Source organism: Oncorhynchus mykiss, chromosome 11 (genome assembly GCF_057628025.1).
Source record: "Oncorhynchus mykiss isolate SJ-2025 chromosome 11, ASM5762802v1, whole genome shotgun sequence".
Classification (NCBI taxonomy): Eukaryota; Metazoa; Chordata; class Actinopteri; order Salmoniformes; family Salmonidae; genus Oncorhynchus; species Oncorhynchus mykiss.
Genome location: NC_143032.1, coordinates 58,829,242 through 58,845,205, shown reverse-complemented (window position 1 = coordinate 58,845,205; position 15,964 = coordinate 58,829,242). Strand labels below are relative to the sequence as shown.

Genomic DNA, 15,964 nt, shown 5'->3' with positions numbered 1-15,964 from the left:
TGCACCAAGCCTGGACCTCTCACCATGTCACCACCTATCAATTCCTCTGGGCAGTAGGCTAGGGGTTGTTTCTGGACAGGCAGTGGATATTATGTTCGCTCAGTAATTCATTGTCTGGCACTGTCCCCAAAAAATAGCTGTCAAATACTTGCTTCCTCTGTCCTCAATTGCATTTCCTTGATTCATTGCATCCTCTCTCCTCATCCTTCTCAAAACCCATTTGGATAAGAAGGTCAGAGGTCCCTCCCCTCTCGCCTTCTTATCCAATGGGTTTTGAGAAGTGAGGAATGAAGGAAATGAAATTGAGATTCTCCCCTTGTTTCCTCCATTCCTCAACTCTCTCAAAGCACATTTGGGGGAGAGGAGTGAAGGTTCCTCCCCTCAGGCTCCAATGCAGTTTTTAAGGAGAGGCAAGGAGGACAGAAAGCAAGAATGTGATGTCTAGTTTACACACAAACACACACTGCTTGAAGAGTTTACTGATTTTATGTTTTGGCATTCAGGTCCAACAAGTCACTTTCTGACCACTTCATGAGCAGACATGTATGGGAAATGTTTCTTTAAATCAAGAGATGCTGTCAAAGGTATTGAATTCAAATGGATGTACCCTTCCATTAGGCTGGAATTCCCCCTAATGCAGGCAGTAGACCCCATTGGCCTTGACATGGGGGGCTGGCATCAAAGGTTAGGCCAGAGTAGTCAACCCCACAGCTCCAGTACTGTCCCACTGATTACTTTTCCCTCCGGTTGTCATAAATCCTCACTGTTGAGGTGTTCCAGGTGCATGATGGGCCGTTGTGTCTTACATTTTGGTTGCAATAAACATTAGAATCACTTGCTAAAGTCCTGCAAGACCTGATTGACACCTGAAAGGCAAACTGAGAAACAACCCATCTCTTCACAACAGCCACATGAGGCCTGGCTGTTATTACAATCATGACCGTTCACATCTGTCAGCCCTTGACAAATAGTCCAACACTCATAAGATATGCAGCCTTTCGTTCAGGCATGCTGGTTATTTACGTTGCTGATAGCACCAAGTCTGCACCAAGTCCACAGGCAGTAGTGTGAGTCTGACTGCAGCTCTTACTTCTGGCCCACAGGTCAACGGGGGCAGCAAAGCCGAGCTGGCTGCCCTGCAGCCTGGTGATGTCATCCTGGAGATCAATGGAGAGAACACAGTGGACATGCTCAATGTGGAGGCCCAGAACAAGATCAAAAACTCCAAGACTCAACTGCAGCTGCTGGTGGAGAGGTAGGGTTCACTACATTGCACAGCTCAGGAGCATAGATGTATCCTCATGTACGGTATCTAAGAGTGTCAAGATGTTTTCATATCTTGGTGTAGATTTACATTTTTGCCATTTAGTAGACTCTTATCCAGAGCCTTGCTCAAGGGAATATTGACAGATTTGTCACCAAGTTTGCTTGGGGATTTGAACCAGTGACCTTTTTGCTACTGGCCCAACGCTCTTAATTGCTAGGCTAGCTGCCTAGATTATTTTTATTCTGTAGGAAGTCCTTACATTAACAGCTTGGCCATGGAAACACTCATCCAAACATCAGATGGGGTCACCACAATGTGGCATCGAGACCACATCTGTGCCTTCTGGTCAGCTTAGATCTGCTGATTGCTTGTATATGTGCCAGTTCCACAGTCGCCACATCCTCTGTCCCAGTTTCCACTTGTCTGCTGTTTTTGTTTTTAATGTCTTAAGATGTCCCAGCTCTCTCTCCCTACAAAGGACCAGTGGTTTCATTCTGGGGGAATACCAGAATGGGTCAGAATTATGTTGCCAAAATGTACTGTCTGTTACATTTTCCATGTTAATAAAATTTGTTTGGATGTTAGCTGAGACCTTGTTAGGGTGGCAGAGAATTGGCTCCACATTGGACCTTTTCCTGTGAAGTGAGACCATTCTTGGCTGGTGTTTTGATTATGGCTCAGTCTGTTTTTTTTCCTGTCTCTCCCACCAACTTCTACCTACCTACACTACTGTTCAAAAGTTTGGGGTCACTTAGAAATGTCCTGGTTTTTTAAAGAATGGTTTTTGTTGGGTTTTTTTGTCTATAAAAATATAAAATTGATCAGAAATAGTGTAGACATTGTTAATGTTGTAAATGACTATTGTAGCTGGAAACAGCTGATTTTTGTTTTATGGAGTATCTACATGGGCATACAGAGGCCCATTATCAGCAACCATCACTCCTGTGTTCCAATTGTACGTTGTATTAGCTAATCCAAGTTTATCATTTGAAAAGGCTTATTGATCATTAGAAAACCCTTTTCCCTCAAGTCCTCAACTGGCAGCTTCATTAAAGAGTACCCGCAAAACACCAGTCTCAACGTGAAGAGGCGAGACTGGGATGCTGGCCTTCAAGACAGAGTTGCAAAGAAAAAGCCATTTCTCAGACTGGCCAAAGAAAAAAAGGAAAAAATTAAGATGGGCAAAGGAACACCGACACTGGACAGAGGAACTCTGCCTAGAAGGCTATCCCAGAGTCGCCTGTTGACATTGAGACATGTTTTGCGGGTACTATTTAATGACGCTGCCAGTTAAGGACTTGTGAGGCTTCTGTTTCTCAAACTAGACACTAATGTACTTGTCCTCTTGCTCAGTTCTGCACCAGGCCCTCACTCCTTTCTATTCTGGTTAGGGCCAGTTTGCGCTGTTCTGTGAAGGGAGTAGTACACAGCGTTGTACGAGCTCTTCAGTTTCTTGGCAATTTCTCGCCAGGAATAAACTTTCATTTCTCAGAACATGAATTTGTCTTTGTTTCTGACCATTTTCACCCTGTAATCGAACCCACATGCTGATGCTCCAGATACTCAACTAGTCTAAAGAAGGCCAGTTTCATTGCTTCTTTAATCAGAACAACAGTTTTCAGCTGTGCTAACATAATTGCAAAAGGATTTCTAATGATCAATTAGCCTTTTTTATTTTTTTATTATCAACTTTGATTAGCTAAAACAAAGTGCCATTGGAACACAGGAGGGATGGTTGCTGATAATGGGCCTCTGTATGTCTGTGTAGATATTCCATAAAAAAATCTGCTGTTTCCAGCTACAATAGTCATTTACAACATTAACAATGTCTACTCTGTATTTCTGATCAATTTGATATTTTAATGGACAAAAAAATGTACCCCTCTTTAAAAAAACAAGGACATTTCTAAGTGACCCCAAACTTTTGAACGTATTTTTTTATGCATCTCACACACCCCGTGAGATACAGACAGACGTGCACACACTTCCTCTTTGCGTGTCCTGGGCCCATGTGAGTGGATTTTTCTCTGCTGACCCCATGCCTCCTGAGCCAGAAACAGCACACACACCGTGACTCGCTAGCTGCCCAGGACAATGGCACTCTGTAGCTCTGCCAGCCACTCTGCCCCATCTGATCCAAGTCCCACTGGTCTACTGGCAGAGGCAGACAGGATGGGCAAGGCGGTGAAGGGTGGTCTGCACGATCAAGGCCCTACCGTCTTTAGATGGTAGGGAGTACCATGTCTCTCTTACCCATCCTAGTCCAGCACCTCTAGCCACCTCCAATCAATTACAGTGTGTGGCCCCATGTAGGGTCAACCTGCAGCATTATGCAATGTGTTGTTCTTTAAAAGGAATTTTACTCCCAGAAGGCATCATTCAAAGCACACACACACACACTGCAGTGCAATGCCTGATAATCTGAAGTGTAAACACCGAGGACCCTGGTAAATGGGTTTACAGCCCTGCTGAACACAGCAGCTGGGTTTGCCCATGGGCAGAGGTTGGCATCAGCCCACCCTTAGAATAGGAGTGTTGGTTAAGGGCGTGACTGTCTTAAACTGAGGAACTGCTCCATTGCAGATACACTTGCCAGTGTTCAACCCATCAAACAACCCGTTGTGCAATAACCAGACTTGTGGACTCTTTGCTGTACTTCTTGATTCCAGTTTGAAATCTGCAGCTCAGTGGAGATTTTACTGTGATGCTCAATAGAAAATCAGCAGCAGTATATTGTCATTAATGCTTGGTCATTAGGATCCATTGCCCTCAGCTGTCTCTTAATGAATCAATTGTTCACTGTCCCTGTGTGCATGTCTTGTACCTATTGGTCCTTGTAATGTGATGTTACTGAGCAACTGCAGATGGGCATCGTAAATTGTCTAACAGCTGTTCTATAGGCTACTATAGAAGCAGCCCTATAGTCATTTTTCTTAAAAAAAAAAAATTGCGCCAAAGTCTCACGTCTGTGACTAGTTTACAAGTGAGAAGTTATTTTATTTCACCTTTATTTAACCAGGTAGGCCAGTTGAGAATAAGTTCTCATTTACAACTGCGACCTGAGCAAGCGCAAGCAAAGCAGTGCGACAAAAACAACAGAGTTACACATGGGATAAACAAACATGCAGTCCATAACAATAGAAAAATCTTTATACACTGTGTGCAAATGAAGTAAGGAGGTAAGGCAATAAATAGGCTAATAGTGGTGAAGTAATTACAATTTAGCAAATTAACACTGGAGTGATAGCGGAGCAGATGCGGATGTGCAAGTAGAAATACTGGTGTGCAAAAGAGCAGAAAAACAAATATGGGGATGAGGTACAGTCGGAAGTTTACATATACCTTAGCCAAATACATTTAAAGTCCGTTTTTACAATTCCTGACATTTAATCCTAGTAAAAATTCCCTGTCTTAGGTCAGTTAGGATCACCACTTTATTTTAAGAATGTGAAATGTCAGAATAATAGTAGTGTGATTTTATTTCAGCTTTTATTTCTTTCATCACGTTCCCAGTGGGTCAGAAGTTTACATACACTCAATTAGTATTTGGTAGCATTGCCTTAATTGTTTAACTTGGGTCAAATGTTTCGGGTAGCCTTCCACAAGCTTCCCAACAATGAGTGGTTGTATTTTGGCCCATTCCTCCTGACAGAGCTGGTGTAACGGAGTCAGGTTTGTAGGCCTCCTTGCTCGCACACACTTTTTCAGTTCTGCCCACATATTTCTATAGGACTGAGGTCAGGGCTTTGTGATGGCCACTCCATTACCTTGACTTTGTCATCCTTAAGCCATTTTGCCACAACTTTGGAAGTATGCTTGGGTCATTGTCCATTTGGAAGACCCATTTGCGACCAAGCTTTAACTTCCTGACTGATGTTGCTTCAATATATCCACATTTTCTGTCCTCATGATGCCATCTATTTTGTGAAGTGCACCAGTCCCTCCTGCAGTAAAGCACCCCCACAACATGATGCTGCCACCATCGTGCTTCACGGTTGGGATGGTGTTCTTCGACTTGTAAGCCTCCACCTTTTTCCTTCAAACATAACGATGGTCATTATTGCCAAACAGTTCTATTTTTGTTTCATCAGACCAGAGGATATTTCTCCAAAAAGTACTATCTTTGTCCTGTGTGCAGTTGCAAACCGTAGTCTGGCTTTTTTATGGCGGTTTTGGAGCGGTGGCTTCTTCCTCGCTGAGCGGCCTTTCAGGTTATGTCAATATAGGACTCGTTTTACTGTGGATATAGATACTTTTGTATCTGTTTCCTCCATCTTCACAAGGTCCTTTGCTGTTGTTCTGGGATTGATTTGCACTTTTCGCACCACAGTACGTTCATCTCTAGGAGACAGAATGCGTCTCCATCCCGAGCGGTATGGCGGTTGCTTGGTCCCATGGTGTTTACACTTGGGAGCAATTTCCAATAGTACGCAAGGTTGAACCATATTTGTGGAGGTCTACAATTGTTTTTCTGAGGTCTAGGCTTTCTTTTGATTTTTCCCATGATGTCAAGCAAAGAGGCACCGAGTTGGAAGGTAGGCCTTGAAATACATAAACAGGTACACTTCCAATTGACTCAAATTATGTCAATTAGCCTATCAGATGCTTCTAAAGCCATGACATCATTTTCTGGAATTTTCCAAGCTGTTTAAAGGCACAGTCAACTTAGTGCATGTGTTCTGGCCCACTGGAATTATGATACAGTGAAATAATCTGTCTGTAAACAATTGTTGGACTTTGTCATACACAAAGTAGACATCCTAACCGACTTGCCAAAACTATAGTTTGTGAACAAGAACTTTGGAGTGGTTGAAAAATACGTTTTAATGACTCCAACCTAAGTGTATGTATTCTTCCGACTTCAACTGTAGGTAGTTGGTTGTATCGTCTATTTACAGATTGGCTGTGTACAGCTGCAGCGATCGATGCTTAAAGTTAGTGAGGGAGATATAAGTCTCCAACTTCAGTGATTTAAAAAAAAATATATATATTTTTGCCATTTGTTCCAGTCATTCACCTCAGAGATCTTGATGGAAAGGCGGCCAAAAAAGCTGTTGGCTTTGGGGATGACCAGTGAAATATACCTGCTGGAGCGCATGCTACGGGTGGGTGTTGCTATGGTGACCAGTGAGCTGAGATTAGGCAGCGCTTTATGGATTACCTGGAGCCAGTGGGTTTGGTGACGAATGTGTAGCGAGGACCAGCCAACGAGAGCATACAGGTCGCAGTGGTTGGTAGTATATGGGGCTTTGGTGACAAAATGGATGGCACTGTGATGGACTACATCCAGTTTGCTGACTAGTGTTGGAGGCTATTTTGTAAATGACATCGCCAAAGCCAAGGATCAGTAGAATAGTCAGTTTTACCAGGGTATGTTTGGCAGCATGAGTGAAAGGAGGCTGTTGCGAAATAGGAAGACGATTCTAGATTTAATTTTGGATTGGAGATGCTTAATGTGAGTCTGGAAGGAGAGTTTACAGTCTAGCCAGACACCTGGGTATTTGTAGTTGTCCACATTCTAAGTCAGAACCGTCCAGAGTAGTGGCATGCCATGGTCTATGTGAACAGTGTTCGAATGGAAGTCCAGATGTCTATAAGACAAGACATTGGTATGTACTGCATATTAGTTCACTGGATTGTCGCCATTCTTCCTGTTTCCATTATTGTGAAGTTGAGAAGGCAGGCACAATAGACAGACAGGAGTCTATGGAAACTGAAGAATGCATGACAGGCAAACTATCAAGTCTCCTACATGACAAAGATCAACATACTGTTCCATTTTGGATCATAATAAAAAGTCCCTGTTCTGTGCAGGGATCAGATCCCTAGAGGTGAGACGATCATCTTCACCTCAGACAGCCACTGCTCTCAGCCCATGCTCATCCACCCATCTACTGCTGTATATGAGGCCTGTGGTAGAGGGCAAAGGTCATATTACATAGGGCCCAACAGTTAACCTTGGATGCCTCATTGTCTGAAGGACATCAGTTAAATGTATCCTCGTCTCAACCACAGGATCTTTCTTCTGTGAACTGTTGGCATTCCAAGTGAACACAGGCATTTCCTTACAGGGAACTTAATTTGAACTCTAATTAACCATCCATTATGTCCCATTTTTATCCTGTAAGTGTAATATCTTCCGACTGCTGTAGCATGAGGAGCCTGTTTTCCTATTTCAGCTGTTCCTCTGGTTGGATGTGTGCCTGCACATGTGGAGTATTCAGATACAGCCCAGACCCTGTTTCTGCTGTTAGAGGTGTGTTTCTGGGCGATTTACCACAGGCATCCAGGGTCTTCCTGTGCGCCTCATTACCCTGGGCTGAGGCTCAGCTGAGAGGAGAGGCAGGCAGCCCTACAGTGGGGGGTCACTAGTTGTTTACATTGGCTCGTACAGTCCCTACATATTTCCCTTCCGAACTCAATGATAGAACTGCGCATATGTTTTATTAAAGCGAGCACAGTGAAAGAGCTGGAAAGATGAGACTCTGCTAGGAGCGTCATGTTAAAGAGCATCAGAATCTTCAAAACAATTCTCTACTACCTGTCGACTGCAGGCATTTTTAATCAAAACGACATACCAGTGGTTGTACTGACAGCACTTTGGCATAGGGGAAACCAAAACAAGGTGTCTGATTCAAAGATCCGCTTTTGATTTTTGCAGCTGCGCACTTGCACATTGGTCCATACTTGCTGTTAGTCTTCAGTTTCGCGCTCTGATCTCTTGTGACACATACGCACTTCGGAGGCGGTAATCAGATTTTCATAACCACATACCGTTTCTATACCATATCGGTGTATACGGTATTACAGGAAATGCACACAAGGGGCGCTATTTCAAAAAACATACAGTACCAGTCAAAAGTTTGGACACCTACTCATTCAAGGGTTTTTCTTCATTTTTACATTGTAGAATAATAGTGAAGACATCAAAACTATGAAATAACACATGGAATCATGTAGTAACCAAAAAAGTGTTAAACAAAGATTTTGAGATTCTTCAAAGTAGCCACCCTTTGCCTTGATGACAGCTTTGCACGCTCTTGGCATTCTCTCAACCAGATACACCTGGAATGCTTTTCCAACATTCTTGAAGGAGTTCCCACATGCTGAGCACTTGTTGACTGCTTTTCCTTCACACTGCGGTCCAACTCATCCCAAACCATCTCAATTGGGTTGAGGTCGGGTGATTGTGGAGTCCAGGTCATCTGATGCAGCTCTCATCACTCTCCTTCTTAGTCAAATAGCCCTTACACAGCCTGGAGGTGTGTTGGGTCATTGTTCTGTTGAAAAACAAATGTTTGTCCCACTAAGCGCAAACGGGATGGGATGGTGTATCGCTGCAGAATGCTGTGGTAGCCATGCTGTGTGCTGTAAATTCTAAATAAATCACTGACTGTGTCACCAGCAAAGCACCATCACACCACCTCCATGGTTAACGGTGGGAATCACACATTCGGAGATCATCCGTTCACCTACTCTGCGTCTCACAAATACGCACGGTGGTTGGAACCAAAAATCTAAAATTTGGACTCATCAGACCAAAGAACAGATTTCCACCAGTCTAGTGTCCATTGCTTGTGTTTCTTGGCCCAAGCAAGTCTCTTTTTATTGATGTCCTTTTAGTGGTTTCTTTGCAGCAATTCAACAATGAAGGCCTGATTCACGCACTCTCCTCTGAACAGTTGATGTCTGTTACTTGAATTCTGAAGCATTTATTTGGGCTGCAGTCTGAGGCTGTTAACTCTAATCAACTTATCCTCTGAAGTATAGCCATTGACTTCTACTGTGCGTTATAGGGAAATAATGCACATTCTAGAACGCCCTTAAAGCCAATCAGAAACAAGTGTTCAACACCGCTGTCGGTATTTTGAAATACCCCGGTATACGGTATAAATGGTATATTGCCTAATATGCACGCAAGTACACACACAAGTCCTCCGGCACTCACAAAATATCTGAAATGAACCTTTTTGTGTAATGTATGTAACCACATCAAATCAGACCATTCTACTTAACATGTTGATGAATAATATGAGACATTACATTAGATGATGTTATCAGAGCTTCCAGTCTATCATTGTAGGGAATACTTTGACATGGCTCAAGTCATCTAACAGACCTGATTTAAATCATTAGTGTGAGAATTACTGTAGTTGACCTTGGGTCCATGTCTTTGAAGTAAAACTCATGTGGGGGTTTTGGCTTGTATCCTGTAATGCATTGACGTATGCAAGCTTCCTTACTCATTATCCTTTAACAACCCATTTTAAGCAATCATGGTTTTGGGTACTTGTTTAGGGCTTGACATGGGTGAATTATGTGGTACTGAAGACTGTTACTCTACTGGGCCAGTGTTGCACTCTCCTGGGATGTGGATACCATTCTCCTGATTGATTACAGGTTAGGGTGTGTGTGTGTGTGTGTGGTCCATTGATATCCAGTGTCTTCCTACAGGCCTGAGCCCCCCAGCCCTGAACAGACCAATGGAACTACCACCCCAGAAAAGCTCACTGGACGCTTCCAGGTCAGTCAAACATGTCCTCTATCTCCTTATGCAGGGGCTTCCATCTTTGGTCTGCAAGTTCCCTTTAGGACAGCTATCACCCTAAACAGTCTCACTGTAAAGTATTTAAACACTATCTGTGAATCAGTACTTTTGTTGATGGGCATATGATGGATGTAAGGCCTATTAAAACGCTGTAGGCCTTCACTTTATGACCCATCAAGACATTCTTTCCTACGGTGTTTATCCCAGTATCTGGTTACATCAGCAGCATATCTCTACATGATGAATCCTGTCCTAATGGCTGATGCCCGAAAGCCATGTAGATGCTGTGTCTGCTTCATATTTACATATCAATGATTTATTGGAGGTCCAGATGAGCCGGAAGCAGACATCCTCGTGTGACTGTAGAGATATTCCATAACTTTGTGGCCCTGGGACAGAGAAACATGGGAGAGTAACCAGAGAATGCTGTTAATCAGCAGAGGTTTCTGTTTTTAATATGGTAACAGAACTACTCCTGGGTCTCCGTGGTAACACTGGCCGAATACGAGCCCATGCAGGGCACAAGGCTGAAGTCTTGGACCGAACACTCAATGTCATCATTTTCACATGGTGATATTACTTATCTGATTCCCACAAACCTCGTTTCACTTACCTCCGGATGTGCAGCTCTAACATGACTGTACATTATACCTCAACGTGTACTGACTCTATTTCTGTCTTTTTGAAGACTTTTATGAAGCATATATCCCAAGTGCCTACTTGTCAACAGCGTCTGAGCACCATCTAAAAGTTCGAGACAAATGTTTTAGTTACAGTTGAAGTCGGAAGTTTACATACACCTTAGCCAAATACATTTAAACTCAGTTTTTCACAATTTCTGACATTTAATCCTAGGAAAAATCACCTGTCTTAGATCAGTAAGGATCACCACTTTATTTTAAGAATGTGAAATGTCAGAATAATAGTAGAATTATTTCAGCTTTTATTTCTTTCATCACATTCCCAGTGGATCAGAAGTTTACATACACTCAATTAGTATATGGTAGCATTGCCTTCAACAATTTAAACTGGGGTCAAACGTTTTGGGGAGCCTTCCACAAGCTTCCCACAATAAGTTGGGTGAATTTTGGCCCATTCCTCCTGGCAGAGCTGGTGTAACTGAGTCAGGTTTGTAGGCCTCCTTGCTCACACACGCTTTTCTATAGGATTGAGGTCAGGGCTTTATGATGGCCACTCCAGTACCTTGACTGTTGTCGTCCTTAAGCCATTTTGCCACGACTTTGGAAGTATGCTTGGGGTCATTGTCCATTTGGAAGACCCATTTGCGACCAAGCTTTAACTTCCTGACTGCTGTCTTGAGATGTTGCTTCAATATATCCACATCATTTTCCATACTCATGATGCTGTCTATTTTGTGAAGTGCACCAGTCCCTCCTGCAGCAAAGCACCCCCACAACATGATGCTGTCACCCCTGTGCTTCATGGTTGGGATTGTGTTCTTCGACTTGCAAGCCTCCCCCTTTTTCCTCCAAACGTAACGATGGTCATTATGGCCAAACAGTTAATGTCAATATAGGACTCGTTTTACTGTGGATATAGATACTTTTGTACCTGTTTCCTCCATCTTCACAAGGTCCTTTGCTGTTGTTCTGGGATTGATTTGCACTTTTTGCACCAAGGTACGTTCATCTCTAGACAGAACACGTCTCCTTCCTGAGCAGTATGACGGCTGTGTGGTCCCATGGTGTTTATACTTGCATTCTATTGTTTGTACAGATGAACGTGGTACCTTCAGGCGTTGGGAAATTGCTCCCAAGGATGAACCAGACTTGTGGAGGTCTACAATAATTTTTTCTGAGGTCTTGGCTGATTTCTTTTGAGTTTCCCATGATGTCAAGCAAAGAGGCACTGTGTTTGAAGTTAGCTTCTAAAGCCATGACATTATTTTCTGGAATTTTCCAAGCTGTTTATAGGCACAGTCAACTTAGTGTAAGGAAACTTCCCGCACTGGAATTGTGATACAGTGAAATAATCTGTCTGTAAACAATTGTTGGAAAAATGACTTTTGTCATGCACAAAGTAGATTCCCTAACCAACTTGCCAAAACTATAGCTTGTTAACAATAAATTTGTGGAGTGGTTGAAAAACCAGAGTTTTATTCACTCCAACCTAAGTGTATGTAAACATCTGACTTCAACTGTACATTGTGAATACATTTTTTTTAAACATCCTTGCAATTAAAGTTATTTTAGGAATACGGATAAGCAGTTTCACATTTTTGTGTGTGTATAAATGTTTTGATCATGCGGACTATGTCATGCCCTGTTCTGTTGTAGGAAGCAGTGCTGGTGAGTCGAGATGAGAACCAGAACTACAGAGAGTACTCCATCTCCAGCCCAGCCTCCCTGTCACCTGGACCCTACTCACCTGAGCCCCCTTCCAGCCCTGAGGGGAAGAGAGAGAGCACCAAGAGGTACACTACAGCATCCACAATCACCTCAAACGGACTTCCCTCTAAATGACTAGGACAATAATGCGTTGCTTGAGTATGAAAAGTGGATAGATACCAGAATGGATAGATGGTGATAGGTTAGAACTTTTATCCAGGTGTTTTAGTTAAAGGTCCACTGCAATCTTTTTTTACTTCAATATGAAATAATTTTTCAATTTAAAATGGGCAAAAAGAAACCTAATGCTTCTTAGCGAAGAGTCATTTCTCAAGCACACATTTGCTAGGACTATCTGGGAGTAGTCTGAGTTGTGAGTGGAAAACTAGCTGTTATTGTCAGTGGTCTATTAACTAATTTAATACCTGGTGATGTCACCAGGCAGGCCAAAACTCCATCCCACCAAAATAGGCGGTATTTTCAAACGGGTCTTACACTTAAAGGGTATTATCATAATTTTTATGTGGAAATGTGTATTTAGAAAATACAGGTAAATCACGTTTTTGACTGTGCTGGGCCTTGAAGTTGGGGATGGTCGTAGGGTAGACTACTAGAGCATCCACTTACTGTAAGTAATCCTTTGAGTCCTACACTGGACCAGAGTAAATTGGTACAATAGTAACTGGCAGAAAATGGAGCCATGGAATTGTGTGGTAGTAACAAAGGATGTGCCCAGCATATCACATTCCACCCTGTTCATTGACAGCATCAATGGGCCAGGCCGTGGAACATTCGCTACTCTGCACTGCTCTGTCTGTAAAGCCTAGCTGCTATTCACCTGGATCATTTTGTAGGTCACAGTTCAAACCTTATATTGCCCTGGGTGAATTGAATGCCTGTCTAGTGCTGCGAAACTATGCTTATTTATTCCTGTCCTAGTAATCTGCAGAGCTAGTAAAAATATGATCCCATGACCTTGAACACACACATTTCATCAATTTAATATGAACGGTAATGAGAAGTGTTTGTTTATGATATTTTGTCAAGTATTTCCATTAAGACCATTATGGTTATTTTCTATGAGATGGCACACACCATTATCAGTGTAATCTTTCTCTGCCGTTTCATAGCATCCAGCTGTGTTCGTGGTCTCCAGAAGAGAAGACGTCTAGTTACAAGCTGTCCAGACCACTGTCACAGGTAGGTCTTCCTCATACTCCCATTGCACAGGCCCTTTACTTCCTATGTGATTTCAACATGCGTAACCAATCAGTATAAACATAGACCTCCAAAGATTTGCAGAACTTGACGATGTAAGTTTCCAAGGCCTTTACAGCGAGAAAGACAGGATGCAGACAGCATTTGATATTTTCATTGCCGGGGAACTGAAAGGTCACTTTTTAAAGATCTGACATTAAGTTGGAACACAATCTGGAAGGGATTTGTTTAAAGATCACTAAGGAGGAGAATGATTTAGCTCTCCATAAAACAATAGACTTGACCTTTTTTAGTGGTCTACTATATGAAACTCATTAGTGTAATCTCCACTGGTTGTCTCATTTGCAGTAAATAAATTATGTGGTTGGGGTTATCTGCAGATTTCTGCTTGAATTCACTTCGCTTATTTACTGTTCCAGCAACAAGCGCAGAAGGTGTCTGGAAAGATTTCAGTAAGCTAGAGGACAGAGAATGTTGTGGGAAAATTCTTCATGAGATATTCCAGCTATGTCTGACTGCCCCAGTCCCAAGTATTGGTCCCACAGAAGACACACCATGGGAGATGACCACAGGAAAAAAAACATGCAGGACCCTAATGGCCGGGGGACAGGGAATGGAATTCCATTCATTTTATAAGTTGTGTGAACATTACATGGCGTTAGATAAATATGGCCTCTCTGGCCTGGAGAATGAAGATTTTAAACTCTTCATCTAAGGAGCCGATGACTTGATCAGAGGCTAGTATAAAAGTCTTGTCTAATATGGAATATTTTCATGGTGAGGGTGGTCCCGCCAGCCAAGCAGCTCCTACTGTTCAGTGTATTTTAATGATCTCAGAGCTCGTAGCTGATAGATATTACAGGTATGTATCATCATGTATCAAGCTGTCTATCAACACTCCTTTGGGTGCCTGGTCAATCCTTTTCCTTTTTCGGGTTGTCTGTCCTGTTTCTAGAACAGGACGGTTGTCTGGAGGAGGGGAGGGTTGTCTGGAGGAGGGGAGGGTGCCTGGTTGGATCTCTGTGCAGACAGACAGTTCATAAGGACACTGTTGTGTTATGAGATGTTCATTTTCCGTGGAGAGCTTTGAAGCTATGTACCTCAGGCAGACTGGAGTGGAGACTATTAGGAGCTGTCCTAGTTGGCTGAGACCTTTTTATCAGCAGCTTATTAGGAATGCACTGACTTGCATGCTCCTCCATCATGTGTGGCTGTCTGGGATGACCATACATGTTTGTGGCATTTATGAAGGCAGGTGGGCCAAACGGGGGTTGTTATTTAAAAAAAAAACTTTTTCTGACATTTTGGAGATCAGCTCTCCCTTGTTCTTCATCTCAAGTTTTGGAATCCATATCCCCTCTCTCACTCCCTCTGGGAGCCATCACATTCCTTCTGTCTCACTCCACTGAACATGGTTTTTCTTTTTTCTCCTGTTTATCCAAATTCTTTAGGAGTCACACACTACTGTGTTTCTTTACTGAAGAGACATGACATTCTAGAGAGGCCAGATGGATGTTTAATTGTTTGTCAGACCTGTGCATCTAACACATGTTAACCTTTCTGATCTCCCCATCCCGGATCCGGGTTCGTGAATACAGACTCAAGCTCATTACCATAACGCAACGTTAACTATTCATGAAAATCGCAAATGAAATGAAATAAATATGCTAGCTCTCAAGCTTAGCCTTTTGTTAACAACACTGTCATCTCAGATTTTCAAAATATGCTTCTCAACCATTGCAAAACAAGCATTTGTGTAACAGTATTGATGGCTAACGTAGCATTTAGCATTAGCATTCAGCTGGCAACATTTACACAAAAAAACAGAAAAGCATTCAAAAAAATCATTTACCTTTGAAGAACTTCAGATGTTTTCAATGAGGAGACTCTCAGATAGCAAATGTTCAGTTTTTCCTGAAAGATTATTTGTTTAGGACAAATCGCTCCGTTTTCTGCGTCACGTTTAGCTATGAAAAAACCCCTGTATCCAGGATTGTGTAAATCTATCAGCAAGCTCATTAGCATAACACAACGTTAACTATTTATGAAAATCGCAAATGAAATGAAATAAATATGCCATCTCTCAAGCTTAGCCTTTTGTAAACAACACTGTCATCTCAGATTTTCAAAATATGCTTCTCAACCATAGGAAAACAATAATTTGTGTAAAAGTAGCTAGCTAGAGTTAGCATTTCGCGTTAGCATTTAGCGTTAGCATTAGCGTTAGCATCCAGCACGCAACATTAACAAAAACATAAAAGCCTTCAAATAAAATCATTTACCTTTGAAGAACTTCTGATGTTTTCAATGAGGATACTCTCAGTTAGATAGCAGATGCTCAGTTTTTCCAAAAAGATTCCTTGTGTATTAGAAATAGCTCCGTTTTATACATCACATTTGGCTACCAAAAAAAATCCATAAATTCAGTCCTCAAAACGCAAACTTTTTTCCAAATTAACTCCATAATATCGACTGAAAACATGGCAAACGTTGTTTAGAATCAATCATCAAGGTGTTTTTCACATATCTCTTCATTGATACATCGTTCTTGGACACATGCTTTCTCCCCTGAATCAAATGGTA

The 15,964-nt window shown here is 42.2% G+C and overlaps 1 protein-coding gene across 4 annotated transcripts in view; it reads left to right on the top strand.

Moving 5' to 3' along the window:
* LOC110536030 (PDZ and LIM domain protein 2) overlaps positions 1–15,964 on the top strand; it is a 59,799-nt gene that overhangs the window by 21,776 nt on the left and 22,059 nt on the right. For all 4 annotated transcript variants that reach the window (XM_021621528.3, XM_021621530.3, XM_021621529.3 and 1 more), the window contains exons 3-6: positions 1,104–1,255; positions 9,722–9,791; positions 12,113–12,249; positions 13,294–13,363. In XM_021621528.3, the coding sequence (XP_021477203.1) occupies positions 1,104–1,255; positions 9,722–9,791; positions 12,113–12,249; positions 13,294–13,363 (429 nt within the window). The remainder of the gene's footprint in view (positions 1–1,103; positions 1,256–9,721; positions 9,792–12,112; positions 12,250–13,293; positions 13,364–15,964) is intronic.